This window comes from Cervus elaphus, chromosome 11 (genome assembly GCF_910594005.1).
Source record: "Cervus elaphus chromosome 11, mCerEla1.1, whole genome shotgun sequence".
NCBI classification, from domain to species: domain Eukaryota; kingdom Metazoa; phylum Chordata; class Mammalia; order Artiodactyla; family Cervidae; genus Cervus; species Cervus elaphus.
Genome location: NC_057825.1, coordinates 71,597,477 through 71,613,600, shown reverse-complemented (window position 1 = coordinate 71,613,600; position 16,124 = coordinate 71,597,477). Strand labels below are relative to the sequence as shown.

Below are 16,124 nucleotides of genomic sequence, written 5' to 3'. Positions count from 1 at the left end.
AGGTAAGCTAAGAGATGTAGGAAATATGAAAACAAGCTTCCCTTAGATGTTCTAGGGCCACAGTTTTCCTGCTGAATTTTTATTACTGGTGTGTATTTAGTGGGCTTCCCCGGTGGCTCAGATGGTGAAGAGTCTGCCTGCAATGCGGGAGACCTGGGTTCGATCCCTGGATCGGGAAGATCCCTTGGAGAAGTAAATGGCAACCCACTGCAATATTCTTGCCTGGAAAATCCCATGGACTGGGGAGCCTGGCAGGCAAAGAGCTGGACATGACTGAGTGACTTTCTCACACGCACATACATACACACATTTCGTGAAGACCTTGTAAGAGCTGGTTAACATGTTACAGCAGATAGAAACTCCTCACGTGGTTGTTGTCATTGTTCAGTTGTCTAGTTGTATTCAACGCTTTGTGACTTCATGGACTGTAGCACACCAGGCCTCCCTGTCCCTCACCATCTCCCGAAGTTTGCCCAAGTTCATGTCCAAGAATAAACATCAACACCTTAGGAATCAGTGAACTGAAATGGATGGGAACGGGGAAATTTAATTCAGATGGCTGTTACACCTACTACTTTGGGCAAGAATCCCATAGAAGAAATGGAATACTCCTCATAATCAAGAAAAGAATCCAAAATGCAATACTTGGGTGCAACATCAAAAATGACCTCATGTGGTTAGTTCACCAGTATTCTGGGGAATCTGTAATTAAGCTTATTTTTTATGCAGCCCGTGGACAGAGTTGATCAAATTCAGGCCCACTTCTCTTATTTGGGATTTGGGTCATCTTGTTGGAATCTGTAATGCTTAGAATAGGGTCTAGCACACAGAAGGAAGAAAGGAAAAAAGAAATAAACAGAGAGAAGAAAGAAGAGCGTGGAAGAATGGGAACAAGGTTTCTAAGAAAGGAAAAAATGACCATGTACTTTGTGCCAGATACTATGCTAAGATGTTTGCTCATGTAAATCAAGCTGACACAAAGAACCTATCATCACAATAAGAATGATTTTAAAGTTCCCTTTATCACTGTTTCATAATTCACTCCATATAATCATCCAACATTGAGTTCAAGCAGTATCCACACTTCCTCAACCACATGGTATTTATTCTGTGGAAAGACAGAGGTGATTCTGCTCACCCACATGCCTCTCAGGGAAATCTCCAGATCCCTTAACTAGGAAAATCAATCCTAAAAGAGGACAAAAGGGGTCTGCGTCACCAGCTATCCTATCAAGCCTACAGACTGGAATGATAACATTTATTTTAGAAGTTTTCCACAGAGTGTGGGTAATTTCAGATCCAGGGTAATGTCTAGCACATTGCCAACACTCAGGACATGTGAAGTAATAAAAGTGTGTTACTTCAAAACACTTGCTATTAAAAAAAAAAAAAAGACTAAAATATCTTTCACCCTTTCACTCTGTTTCGGAGTTTCAGTTGTGTGAGTGATACTGTTAATAATACACTGTCCATCTGTTACGGACAAAAGCTTTGTTCTTGTTGATTTAGTTGTTGTTTCTGTTGTTCAGTTGCTCAGTTGTGTCCCACCCTTTGCTACCCTATGTAATGCAGAACGCCAGGCTTCCCTGTACTTCACTGTCTCCTGGAGTCTGCTCAAACTCATGTCCACTGAGCCAGTGATGCCTGTTGATTTACGGCATTTTATAATTCATGCATGGTTTCTCTACACATCCAAGAAGTAGTTGGCTCCTGTCATACAGGTCTGTATCTCTAGGTGCCACACCTTTATCTTCAAGAATACAATACTTTGCAAAGTGTATTTTATATGTTATGTACACAAAAGATATTTACTAATTCATAATTTTAAATAAAAGTACTGCAGATATACAGGCAACATACATTATGGTTGAAAATATTAGGTTAGCTAAAAAGTTCATTTGCATTTTTCTGTAACATCTTACAGAAAAAATTTGGATGAAGTTTTTGGCCAACCCCATAAACAACTTAATAAAAACAAATGTACACTGCTATTTTTGTTTTGATTATCATTTACTATGCTAACTGAAGAAACTATTGGTTAATACTTGTGTTATTCGTCTGCTTGAGATTCTACATAAAAAGAATAGCCACGACGAGAAGACAGTGTTTCGTAAGTACTATAAAAGGCAGATGAATTAGCTAAATCTCCTCTTAAAGTTCGAATTGCATAATACTACATATTTTTTGTTGTTCTCGTTGAACTTTTCAGTAATGTTAACTGATAAGAAAACCTAATATAGGCACTAAATAATGAAAATTGAAGAACTCATATAGTACCCAAGGAAATCTATAGATTCAATGCAAACCCTGTCATATTACCAATGGCATTTTTCACAGAATTGGAACAAAATTTTTTAAAATTTGTATGGAAACACAAAAGAACCTGAATAGCTAAAATAATCACGAGAAAGAATGGATCTGGATAAGTCATGTGCCCTGGTTTCTCCAAAGCTACAGTAATCAAACCATTATGGAACTGGCACCGAAAGGGGAACATAGACTAGATGCTATAAAACTCCTAGGAGGAAACTTAGGCAGAGTGCTCTTTGACATAAATCACAGCCATACTTGTTTTGGCTCCATCTCCTAGAGTAATGGATATAGAAACAAAAATAAAGAAATGGGACCTAATTAAACTTAAAAGCTTTTGCACAGCAAAGAAAACTATAAACAAAATGACAAGACAACTTAACAGAACAGGAGAAAGTATTTGCAAATGATGTGACCAATAAGGGATTGATTTCCAAATTGTAAAAACAGCACATGCAGCTCCATAAACAAACAAAGAACAACAACAACAACAACAAAACATTCAAAACATGGCAGAAGGCCTGAATAGACTTTTCTCCAAAGAAGACATACAGATGGCCAACAGGCACATAAAAAGATGATCAACATCACTAATTATTAGAGAAATGCAAATCAAAACTATAATGAGATACCACCTCACACTGGTCAAAATATCCATCATTAAAAATATCTATAAATAACAAATTCTGGAGAGGGTATAGAGAAGAGAGAACCCTTATATACTGCTGGTGGGAATGTAAATTTTTATAGTCATCATGGAAAACAGTATGGAAGTTCTTTAAAAAGCTAAAAATATAGTACTATATGACACAGCAATTTCCACTCCTGGCCATATATCCATAAACATGAAAACACTAGTTTGAAAAGATACATGCACCAGATGTCCATAGTGACACTACTTACAATAGCCAATACATGGACGCAACCTAAAATGTCCATTGACAGATGAATGGACAAAGGAGATGTAATATACATACAATGGAATATTACTCAGTCATAAAAAAGAATGAAATAATGCCATCTGCAACAAAATGGGTGGGCCTAGAGATTATCATAAGTGATGTAAGTCAGACAGAGAAAGGTAGATATCACATGATAGCACTTATATGTGCTGTATATTTTTAAAAGGATTAGCTTATTTACAAAGCAGAAATAGATTCACAGACATAGAAAACAAATTTATGGTTACCAAAGTGGAAATGGAGGGGGAAGGATAAATAAAAGTTTGGGATTAACAAATATATGCAACTACATATAAAATAGATAAGACAAACAAGGATCTACTGTATAGCACAGGAAACTATATTCAATTATCTTGTAATAACCTATAATGGAAAAGAATCTGCAAAAGTATACTGTATATCAATTCTACTTCCATAAGATATTATTAGAGAGATTTAAATTTAATCTTGATATCAGTTTAGTAAAATAAACCTACTGTTTTATATCTATTATCAAAGAAAAAAGCATTGTTAACATACATGCATGCATACACAATTTTCTTATTCCAGATGATTTGCTTCCTCCCCTTCCTTAACAAAATAATTATTACATGTAAAAGAGGAATAAGCCAACAGGTATAACATAAACATACCTATGTACTTGCAAGCCATATTATTATGGTACCAAGAATTCATAGTATTGACTAAAATAAAGACAAGAAGATAAGGTTATTTTATTGCTACTTTAAATATAACTCATTACTTAATAAAAGGAGAAGGAAATGGCAATCCACTCCAGTATTCTTGCCTGGAAAATCCCATTGACAGAGGAACCTGGTAGGCTACAGTCCATGGGGTCGCAAAGAGTCGGACACGACTGAGCAACTTCACACCTGACACCTGACTTAATAAAAAGTAATTCCTTTGTCCTCAACTGAGACTTCAAATATCAAGAATGGTGACAATCTCACCAGTCCTTTCTGAGAAAATGCTCACTGAATTTACTGTCACATATTCATTAGATACAGGGTCTTTAATCATTCCATTTCTCCCAAATGGTAAAAAAAAGAAATTATATCAAGAATCATAAACCCAATTTAGTCTAACTCACAGCTGGAAGTACTTGATGTTTTTCATATCCACGTTGAAAAAAGAGTATAACTTGAATTTTTAAGCTCCTTAATCAAGACATGTTATTGAGGACAATTACAGAAGTCATATTTTCAATATTCAGCACCATACTATGAATGAGTTTCTGTCTGAGAACAGCTGGAAAACAGGTCTAGGAAATTTCTGGGCTGCTCAGTCAATAGTAATATCTGTTGGTAGTGGTGGTGGTTGGTGGTTGAGTAAAACAGTGCTGGGTATGGGGATCAGTGGACAGTTCACTTTGCAGTATATTTAGTGTTCACGGTCCCCTCCCACTAAAGGCTAGTGACAACTCTCCCCCTGAATCACTTCCTGCCTCCCACTGCTTTTCAACATGCTTGTAGGGGAATGGTGCTGCCTCCCTGTGGAAAACACATTTAACAGAGAATTCAGCTCAGGATGCGTGCATGCGTGTGTGCGTGCTAAGTGGCTTCAGTCCTGTCCGACTCTTGGCGACCTATGGACCCCAGCCCACCAGGCTCCTCTATCCTTGGGATTTTCCAGGCAAGAATACTGGAGTGGGTTGACATGCCCTCCTCTGGGGAATCTTCTGGATCCAAGGAACTAACCAGCATCTCTTACGTCTTTTGCATCGGCAGGTGGGTTCTTTACCACTCGTGCCACTTGGGAAGCCCCTTCAGCTCAGTATGTGCCATGCAATTGACGCTTTGATTCAGAACCAGCAATTCAGAGCTATTGTTTTCAAGGGCGAAGAAAATATTTTAAAGGTAAGAAAGATGCTTTAATTCATACAATGTACTTAAGGAATGCTTTTCAAACATAACTATTATTTGTATAATGGTTACATGTGTCAGGCATTATTTTTTACTTTTCATTTTAGGGTGAACCATAATGAAAAAAAAAATTTTTTTTTGGCAATGAAAAATTGTCAAATAGCAGTGACTGTATATAGTTCTCATACGATAGTGACTATTTAATCCACACAATAAGTTTATGACACCATCATCCCCATTTTATAGATGGGAAGCAGAGATACTGAGAGGCTAACTTGCCTAAGGAACGCAGCCAGTATATGGGGAAAGTTAAGACTGAGATTTAAGTATGCATTCAGGCTTCTGGAGTCATTGCCCTTGACCCCTGCATAATACTACACCCTTAGCCTTGTCAGTGCTGCCTCTTCAGACTGTCAGCTCTCAGAAGGCAGAAGCAGACTGGGAGAGACTGGGAAGAGCATGAAGGATAGAAACAGGTAGGTGAACGATGGAGAGGGCTTTGCAGGCAGAGCAGAGAGAGGTGTGAAATAGCACGACCTCTGGAGGTTTCTATTAGTAGTTCAACAGATCAGAGGAAATGGGTGTGGAGAAGAATGGAAATAAAACTTTCTAGTGAGGCAGACAGGAGGCTAGCTGTCTAGCCTCTAGAAGGATGAACCCTGATGATCATTCAGGGAATCTGCTCTTTATCTTAAATACTCGGATGTATTAAGGCTCATATCTGCATTTTCAAAAAGAGAAGCCTGATCCCTAGGTAGAGATCACACTGAACTAGTTAAGAATATGTGAAGGCAGGAAGTGATGAGATTCCGAACAGAGGCCAGGCTCAAGGGCAGAGGACCAGCTCACCTCAACATACTCTGAAAAGAAGCTGGCTGCATAGCCTTGAGGAAGTTATTTAGTTTCTTTGGGCCTCCGTCTTCTCATGTGTAGGATAAGAATAATAATATCAAGCTGTATTCCCTGAGTCATTTGTTCCTCACTCATAAATATTCTCTAGAATTTGCTTAGTCTTCTTATTTAATTAACAAGACACTTATTAGTGTCTTGTGTCCTTAGGACCACAGAGGGCAGGACATACACAGGTCACCCCCACCCTGTTCTGGGCTCAGGGGATTCCGTTTCACACTGCTTTGGAGCAAGAGCCTACTCCCTGGCATGTGGCCACACCCCTGGGGCAAGGTGTCCCCCCACAGTGACTCTAACTGGGGAGTGGGGCTGGGGTGGGGCGGGGGAGGTGATATTGATGAGGGTTGAAGTTTGTTTGATAGGTGACATGAGCCAGACTCCTTACTGATAAGTCTGGGACCTAGGGTACCCGGGTGTTGCTCATTCCAGGTCTCCACTGCCAGCACGTAGGAATCCCAAGATCCAAGAGATGGGTTTTCCAACAGGAAGAATCACCTGGAGTCCCGATTCACCCATGTTCTGAGCTGCCACTGACGCTCAGCGTACCCCAGCCCATCCTCTTCCTGCCCCTCCATCTGGACCCGCACTTTCTACCTCCACACTGACACACAGCAGAACCTGAAGGCTCTGACAGTGCCCTGTCTGCCTTCCTGGGTAACCCCACCCATCCAGACCAGGTCCTCGCCCAGGATCTGAGAGGAGTACATCTGAATTTTAATCTACCAATGTTCTTTTATAATTGATGCCGTATCACTGATAGTCTCTGCATGTCTATTCATAAAAGATTCCCTTTTGCTCCCTTCCCCAACACACAAACATCCCCACTCCTCTCTCCTCTTTTCCTATAGAACTTGACATCCCATGTATGCTGTTTCATGGTTTACTGTCCATCTCCCCTAACTAGAATGCGAGCTTTGTACAGAAGAGCTTAATTTTATTCAATGCTATATTTCCAGTGACTAGAACATCGTCTGGTATTATAAGAAAGTGTTTTGTGACCATGTGCTAAGTGAAGAAATGGATTGATGGAGGGATGGATGAATGAATGAATGGATATTTTTGTCTAGAACTAGCCTTGTCCAAGGATGTCTCAAAAGCCAAAATTGCATCTACCAAGAGAGCACATTTTCATCCAGTGAAACCTCTAGACCAGAAAGAAAATGCACTGGACATAATAATTCTTAAAATAAACTCTTTAAAATGTATATATCCTAGAACTTTTGTTTACCGGTAATGAGGGGGAAAATACCTTTTAAATAGCAGTGCTTATCTACTTAAAAATTACAATGAATTATACTTTTCTTACTCGGCACCATTAGTTTCAAAAAGAATGTGCCTTTGTATATATTTTCAAATCTACAGCCAAGTGTTTTTCTTTTCACTATGCACTAAAATTTGCAGTTAAAATGTACGTTAATTTAAGTAAATTCAGCAGAATGATTAGACCAGGGAAAATAAAATTAATTATTCATGTCACCAGTATTTTAAAATGCAGAGTGGTTATCAGGAACACACATAATTATAAGTAATGCAGTTATTTCTTAATAATGAAGCCACAGCTAAGGTTAATTAATATTTTTAATAAAAAATAAAATTTTGCTCTTTGAAGTTACAAAATGTTTTTTGTTAGCTTTAGATATTTTTCATGGAAATATGTGTGCACTCTGCTTACATTTTTCAAACAAATAGCATTAATTTTTTATGAGTCTCTCCAAAGCTGCCAGGAAGCAATAGCAGTGTCCAACACATTCAAACACTTTTTTTGTTTGTACACTAATTGGGATTCTTTTTGGAACATTCTATAGGAATCAAATACCAATGAGTTCAGTAGGAAATGAATACGCATGTCCTGACAATCTACCAATGGTTTAAAATCCTCAATAGCACCTTTTCTTGAGTAGATTTGCTACCTTTACTCTGAATAAAGTCTAACTGGAACCACTAACTTATTCCAGTACATTTCACTCATACTTACTGATTCTGCCCCAGTCTATAATTTAATTTCTTTCTAAGAGTTGCAAACTATAGTCCCTCCAGTCAAAAGCCAGAATCTCTCAAAGCCTTATTTCTCTCCCTTTTTAAGGTTTTTGAAATTAGATGAAAAGAAGATGAAAAACACTATGGATTCTTGAGATCAGGTAAGGAGACCAGAGTCAGTTTCTACTCTGAGTGTAAAAGACAGGGCTTCTCTATTTATTATTCTTATGAAGAATGATTTTCTTGCAAAGACAGATTTTAAATATGTTGCCAAAGTAGAGCGTAATACAATTTGTGGACCAAAACTGGGATGCTTTTGAGAGTCAAAAAAGGATTCTATTAATAATTACATTGATATACCACGGGGTACATGGGGCTTCCCTGCTGGCTCAGTGGTAAAGAATTCACCTGCCAAGCAGGAGACATGAGTTTGATCCCTGGGTCAGGAAGATTCCTGGGGAAGGAAATGGTAACCCACTCCAGTATTCTTGCCTGGGAAATTCCATGGACAGAGGAGCCTGGTGGGCTACAATCCATGGGGTTACAAAAGAGTAAGAAATGACTTGGTGACTAAACAAGAACAACACAGTTCAAGAGATGCCTAAACCCACTTATTTTAGAGAGTTAGCAAGCAAGTCCAGAGTGCAGTGAGGTTAACCATCTTGTCCAAGATACTCACAAAGATAAGAGGTTGTATTGAAACTGGAAACCTGTACCTGTGATCTTTCTATTATACCATACCTTCTCTAACCAAAAGGCAATGCCATGGATCCATATTGTCTACAGTATGTAAAGAACTTATAAAAATATTCTTAATGGAAAGAACACAATGTTGCAAAATGTGATATAAAGCATAGACCAAAAGAAATGTCAAAATCTTGATCTCAAAAGAAACAATTTTCTTTCTTTACAAACTGGCAATCAAAGGGAATGAATATTGTCCTCTGCATGTTAACTTGCTTTAACTCATTTACATAAAGCTACGTATACATCAAGGGCTTGGCCAGTGACTCAAGTCGGTAAAGATTCCACCTATGATGCAGGAGACCCAGGTTTGATCCCTGGGTCTGGCAGGTTCCCTAGAGAAGAGAATGACTACCCACACTCCAGTATTCTTGCCTGGATAATTCCATGGACAGCGGAGCCTGGTGGGCTACAGTCCATGAAGTCGCAAAGAGTTGGACATGACTGAGCTACTAACACTTTTTTCACATATACATCATAGATTACCATATTATTCAGACGAGCAGGGAACATTTAGCCATCAGAGATCTTGTGTGACACTTTTGCCTCCAACCCCAAGAAGGAAGCTCTCAGCATCCTGAAGAACTTTATACTGTTAAGAGTTTGCAAATATTCACTTTCTGAGATTATCCTTATAGAAAGTTTCTCTTTGTTAGATGAGTGGGTCTTATGGAAACATTTAGATACTAAATATCATAAGCAAAACAACTTTTTGTGAATTTTATATAGTCCATATTAAAAAGTAGTACTAATACTGTTATATTCATATTTTTAAAAGTCATTTAATCAGAAGGGTTGGTAAATGTATCCATTACTTCATGACATAGATCATGTCTTTCTAAAGTAAATATCAGTCTTAAAATTGATCACTATCAAGAGAAGAAAAACTTTTTTTTTTCTTTTTAAAGCATATTTACTTTTAAATAGGAATGTAAACAGAATCTTATGGGATGACATTTTGTGAATTCTCTTTTATATTCTTTGACTCTGTGAAAACTGAAAAATACATCTCTCCCCACTACTTGCCCTGCAGAATGGCTGGAAAAAATCTCATCTCATCTATCTGAAAGGAATCCAATTTAATTCTGCCTGCCAAAAATCTGTTTCTATAGTTCTAAAACATGCAATCACCCTAAGGTACATAGCCATTGTAACTTAAAGTGGCTCTGGGTTATCACTGAGGAAAATACACGTTGATTGAGAAAACAGTCCAGTATGGCTTTTGAAAACTAAATGACCCTCCCTGGCATACAACTGAGTAAGACAGTTGATAAAAGCAGGCAGTTACGGCCACTATGGAAGGAAGATGCCTCATCCAACCTGCAAAAATGGGTCAAAGGTTATAGTCTTAGACTGAGCATTACAAATCACTTTCCTATTGAAACTTTCAAGACTGATAATTCTAGCAAACACTTAAATTCTGTATATATCAATAATTTCTTTGTAGTTGTAGGGCAGTTAAAAATCAATTGTGAAGTAAAGAAAATTCACAACAAATTAGCCTGCTATTCAAAAACAAGCAATTTGATTTCTTCCCCAGTAGTCTCTCTTTCATACATTCACATCTTATTACCTGTAATCACAAACATATCCTCTTGAGAGAACATTAAAAGCTTTCAGTACAACTTTAAAACACTGTTGCCACAATTGAATATTTGTAGTATATTAATACAAATTAGTTAATTGCTACTATTGGTCTGTTGAAATCTGAAGATCTAAAATATCTATTTTTTAATGAACCTAGTAATCTTTTATTTAAGTCAATACCTCCTCAAATGAACCAAGTAATCACTAATTGATTAGATCATTTACTTCCATAAACTATTGCTATCTTTAAACATGCTATAGCTTATAATAAAGAGTCTTTCCATTGGCAATTAATGGGCAGTTAACTATTTTCCTTTTACATTAGTTAATATTATAAAATGCATAAATTTTAATTTCTTCATTTCTAGATGTTTAACTTGTAAATGAAATTGCTATTTTACACATATTTTCTTAATAAACATAATTTCTTACTACATAGCAAGTACTAATAGATAAAGCACGTTAAAAGGAGGCTGATACTTCCTTATTGGGGGATATATCTGGTTTACCTAAGAACTTAAGCAGCTGCAATTTCATTAATGATGAAGCAAGACTTCTGAGGGGAAAAAATCTGGTTAATTAAATTTTTATTCACAAGAATATTTCCAATTCTAAATGTCCTAGAATATCCTCTTCTGAGTTACTTTGCTTAAAGGAAAGAGTTTATCATTGCTCTGTATTTGGCTTTCCTATATCAGATTTGCCTTAATAACCCACTTATTGTTAAATAAGCCACACACAATAAACACAACAACAAATCATTAGTGAAGTAATATCTTCATTGAATTGTACAGTTCTTATACTGTGTGACATTTAAAACTTTTTTTTTCCCAAAAAATTTAGACAAGATTGAAAAATAAGCTCAGTGAATATTTTGGGTGAGGGCAGTTAGCCACATAATGTACAAAATGTGTTGGCCCAAGACAGTTTTTAAATACCATATTTTGGGTCTTTGTACTCAGAAAAACTAATAGCGCATTTTTCCTACCAACAGTAGAAGAGTAGACTTATCATTCATGACAAGACCCACATGCCTTCCAATTCAAAATTTTCAGGCTTCAAAATACAAGTGCTGTAGGTAATTTCTTTTTTTAAATTTTCAAAACTTGCTTTTATTTAATTTTGATGAAGTTTTGAGCTTGAACAAGGTCTTTCAGATACTTCATTAATTTACTTGTTCATTTAACTTAAAAAGTGAAAACCATGTATAATGCTCAGACAATCCCCTTAGCTTAGTCTAGACCAAGGTTTCTGGATCAAGAGCATCAGCCTAGCCACACACAAACCAACACAAAGTTTGTCAAAGTTCACAAGCCACAAACCAACATTTCATCTTCAAATTGAATCCATTATATTAAGCAAGTCTCAAAAAAGCCATAATGACTGAGATCAGAAGTAATCCCGTTCTAGAAAAGACACACATGCAGAAAAGTCCACTTTCATAGTCACAGATTCAAAATGAAGAAATGAAATCCAGGTACTCACCTGGCTAACGGGTTCTTTCGTAGGGGGCTTTCCTCTTCTGGCTGTGCTGGTAGCCAGGGTCGTGGTGGTCTCCATAATTGACGTGGACATCTCTGACTGCATGGCAGTGGCTGTCGACTCAGTTGTCATAGAGGAAGGCACTTCACCAACCAGCCTCACATTTCCCACTATGGCGATGTTGGCATCATTTTCGGCTGCCATATTCAGAACTTTCAAGCCATTGTAGTAAAGCCCAGAGAGCTGACCCTGGAAGGGCTGGCCCTGCTCTTTCCCGCCAATTATTATGGTTGCTTGGCTATTGAAGATTGTGAGCTGACGCCCTGTAAAAATAATATTACATACATGCAAAAATGTTGATTGTGAACTCTACATTCTATAAAGGATGATAAAACAGATCTTTCATGGGGTGGATAATGAGAGCAATAAACTATAAGAAAGGCATTTGACTCATAATTCATTGCTTATAAATGAGGTGTCCATGAAATGCATAATCAGTGGCAAATACTTATAAACTCTCAACTTATTGTAAATGTAGTGCCTTTGCTAAAAGACCAATCAAAGATATATATTGTAAATCAATTTTCAGTGGATCACTTTCTCTTTTACCTCAAGATCTCGTCTAAATTGATAAATTAAAAATATGTAAGATATCTAACATTTCAAGTATTTGTTGTTCTAAAATTACCACTGGCAGAAACTAGTCTATAGCAGCTGAAATCTAATTTTAAATTTATGGCAAAAATTTCATAATTCACATAATGGCCACATGTATCCATATGCTCTTCTTTAGAAATGTTTAGTTTTTTGAATGCAATAGTCCATTGTTATTTGAATTATTCTACTTTTCTGGCAAATACACTGAAAAGAAACACATGGTTTACACTGAGTGTGTCAGAGACAAAACAAAGAAACAAAAAATCCAAAAAGATTTTTCTGATTGGCTTTCAGCAAGTCTATTAAAACAAAACAAATGAAAAAAACACATAGCTTCAGATGTAAAAAGCGACTTCAGGAATGATACACAAACCAATGGAGAAATTATGGCACATTTCCATCAAACAGCAATCCTCAGCAACAGTACCAAAATCATCAAATTGAGTATCCAGTTTTAGCAGATTGCTTTCTGTTCATAAAAAGCATGCACACAACTTTAAGTTCAGTTTTAATTAGGGCTTGTTCCCAAATGCTCTTAGAAGGTTGCAAACGTTAAAGGGACTTCATTTTGACTGGCAATCCATATTGCCCACTATTTAAGATGCCTAGAGTTTAAAACCAAGAGTTTTTTGTTTGTTTGTTTGTTTGTTTTTCAGGACCATAATAAAGATATCAGAACTACATATATTTTAGTTAATAATTTAGAGGCTGGAACATGTAATATAATCTATGAATGATTTATCATTTTGGGTTAATGCTTGCTGTGAGTACCTTCATAGATTGAGTTAGTGGATTATATTTAACAGTCCCTTTAACCTTAAGTTAACAGGGTAAGATTATTAAACAGCTGGTACGTCTAAAAATGTATAGAAAGTATTATACAAGGAATGCAAATATTACTATCTACATTTTACTGTTTTAAATCTGTTTTTAATTTAGTTTTACGGAAAATTTATTTTTTATGTTTATTAGTGTTACAATGAAGTACTACTTGGTTATGTTCAAATTATTTTTTTATTTGAAGTTTTAATCAATGTTTTTTACCTTTGTCGAGTAGCCATTCATCAACTACTCGACCAAGTCGATATGGAATTCGCTGTCTAGCAATCGCCAGGCGCTCGTTATCATTGTTTCCTTTAAAGTTTAAAGAGACATTTCATTGGTTAAAATCTGTAAGGTCAAAGGTTAAAAGTTAATACTTAAAGCTTGAGCTATACAGTTGCCACATGATTTTTTGAAATTTGGAATTTTAAAAAGTTCTACCTAGAACATTTCATGTTTCAGACTTGTCATTCATTCATTTATTTTATTTTAGCAAACAAAATTATTCCTATGTTAATTGAAAATTAGAAATCTGCATTTGAGCTAGGTTATTAAAACTTATGTTATAGACAGACCCGAACAACCAATTTAAACAGCATATAATAGCTTTACAAAAAAATGACCGTTGATCTCAGGGTTTTGTCTTTTTGATGTTTCTTATTAACTAGTTAAACATGTTCAGGTGAAACAGGTTTAAGTTTTCAAAATACATCCAATCTCTTATTCCAGATTAGTAATTTATGAACACCAAACTTAATACCATCTTTGGCACACTGAAGCATCTAAAATAGGCCTCGCATACTTTATGTCCTATTCAGAAAAGAGAAATTCTTATTCATCTCATTTAAGGAAACCACAAAGTCCGAATAGTTCTTCTATATTCCACAGAAATCGGCTTATCAACCACTTGGACATCATAAGGGAATACATCTTGCATCATCCAAATATGTTATGATAGGAAAAGGCTTTGACAAAAGTGACTTTATTTGAGTGTCCTTCAGTTTCATTTAAAGCTTGACATGCTGATGCGTATAACATTTGAAAAAAAATTATATACTCAAATATTTGCTTTTTATTAAACTATTCTAAAAAAGGCATGATAGCTTCAGGAACAAACACAAACCACAATAGTGGTCCGTATTCATAGCTCTAAACTATGTAGGAGCCTTGATTCTTTGAACAAAAAATTAATCTGATAAAAACATAGTTTAAAATGACCTTGAATAATGCTTGCAAATAGATGACTGTTTTCTTGACCTATAAAGCACTTAGGAAGAATCTAGGCTTCCATCTCAGCACTCAATTGTGTATATTGCCAGAAGTTTTCTATTCTATGAAAATTAGTTAACATGGAATCTTGCACTAAGGAATTTTAGTAATAGCTCAGATGGGAACTCAGAGGTGAAAGAAATGATGAATGGTAGTACTGCCCATAGGAAAAGACTAGAGCATTTTACTGGGGAAGATAAAAGATATAAATTTTCTTACATTTAGAATAATTAATATGTTTCCTTGGGCTAGTCTTATTGTACACTATACTTACCAAAAAAACCCACCATGATATTGGTCACATACTTTTAGAGAAAGAGAAAAGAACTATCATTTAGACTCTATCAATTTGTCTTCTCAAGTTTTACATGAGTGAAAATATTTCATACATTAGTATTTAATTGAAAGTGCAAATATCAAAATGGAATCAAATATACAGCTTAACAAAAACACATATGTATTTCTCTGTATTATGAAGTTATTAAAATGTTAGAATATTTTTTTCCTATGGGAACATATATTGGTATATTGATAATTTTCTAAAAAGGATAATATAGCCTAAATTCCAAATCTATCTTCATTTTCAAAAAGTGTGTTCAATTTACATTCTCTTTTGTGTGCCTGTATACATATATATTTGGAAAAATATACTAAAATTTAATATTGGTTGTCTTATGGCAGCATGTTTATTGATGAATGTGTTTTTGACATATATGATTTATGTAATGAACATGCTTATGTACATAATTTGATAAACTATTTTCAAAAACACATAATCTTTGCTCTATGGATTTCTTTGTTGACCAACACGCATGCCAATTTACACTGGTATAATTCTCCTGACAATTTTATAATTATGTAGCTCTTTGTCTAAGTTTTCATGCTAGAGTGTTCCCATCATCAGAAATGATTTAAACTTCCCTCAGACACCACCCAAGTCCAGACTGCAAATCACCTCTTGCCAGTTACTACTACAATATACTAATAGATCTCTCTGGATCCTCTCTGCAATCAGTCCCACCCATTCTCCGCATTGTCAGCCACTACCCAATCATGCCACTTGTCTATTGTAACCTGCCTGTTGCCTTTAGGATAAAATATCAACCAACATGATGAGGTTTATGATGACTTCCATGATCTGGTCTCCTCCCACCTCCCCTACCTCATCTCATAGTGGTCACTGCCTTGCTCTCCTCTTTCCATCCTCATGGAAACTCAGACTTCTTTCAATTCTCCTAAAGCCCTCCTTTCACCTCTGGACTTCTTCACTTGCACTCTCCTCTACTTGAGTTTCCCTCACTCCCATCCCATTCTCATCTTTCCTTAGCCAAACATGACTCATTAAGGGAGTCTTCTTGGCAGGAACATTAGTTCTCAGGAGGTCTTCACTGACATTCTCAAATTAAATCAGGACACTTGAATAAATACTTTCCTCACACTTGATATATGCCCTATAGAAACAAGAACTGACCTTGCAATTGCACATTCAATAACTGTTTTTTCTCTGAACTCTGAAATTCCATGAGGTCAGGCATTATCTGGA

The 16,124-nt window shown here is 36.1% G+C and overlaps 1 protein-coding gene across 20 annotated transcripts in view; it reads right to left on the bottom strand.

Moving 5' to 3' along the window:
- The window catches only part of NRXN1 (neurexin 1), a 1,160,507-nt gene that overhangs the window by 135,373 nt on the left and 1,009,010 nt on the right, over positions 1 to 16,124 (bottom strand). For 11 of the 20 annotated variants that reach the window (XM_043918032.1, XM_043918034.1, XM_043918037.1 and 8 more), the window contains 2 exons: positions 13,535 to 13,624; positions 11,837 to 12,156 (listed from right to left, as the gene is read on the bottom strand). In XM_043918032.1, coding sequence (XP_043773967.1) covers positions 11,837 to 12,156; positions 13,535 to 13,624 — 410 coding nt within the window. The remainder of the gene's footprint in view (positions 1 to 11,836; positions 12,157 to 13,534; positions 13,625 to 16,124) is intronic. The other 9 variants (XM_043918044.1, XM_043918041.1, XM_043918043.1 and 6 more) reach the window with 1 other exon arrangement.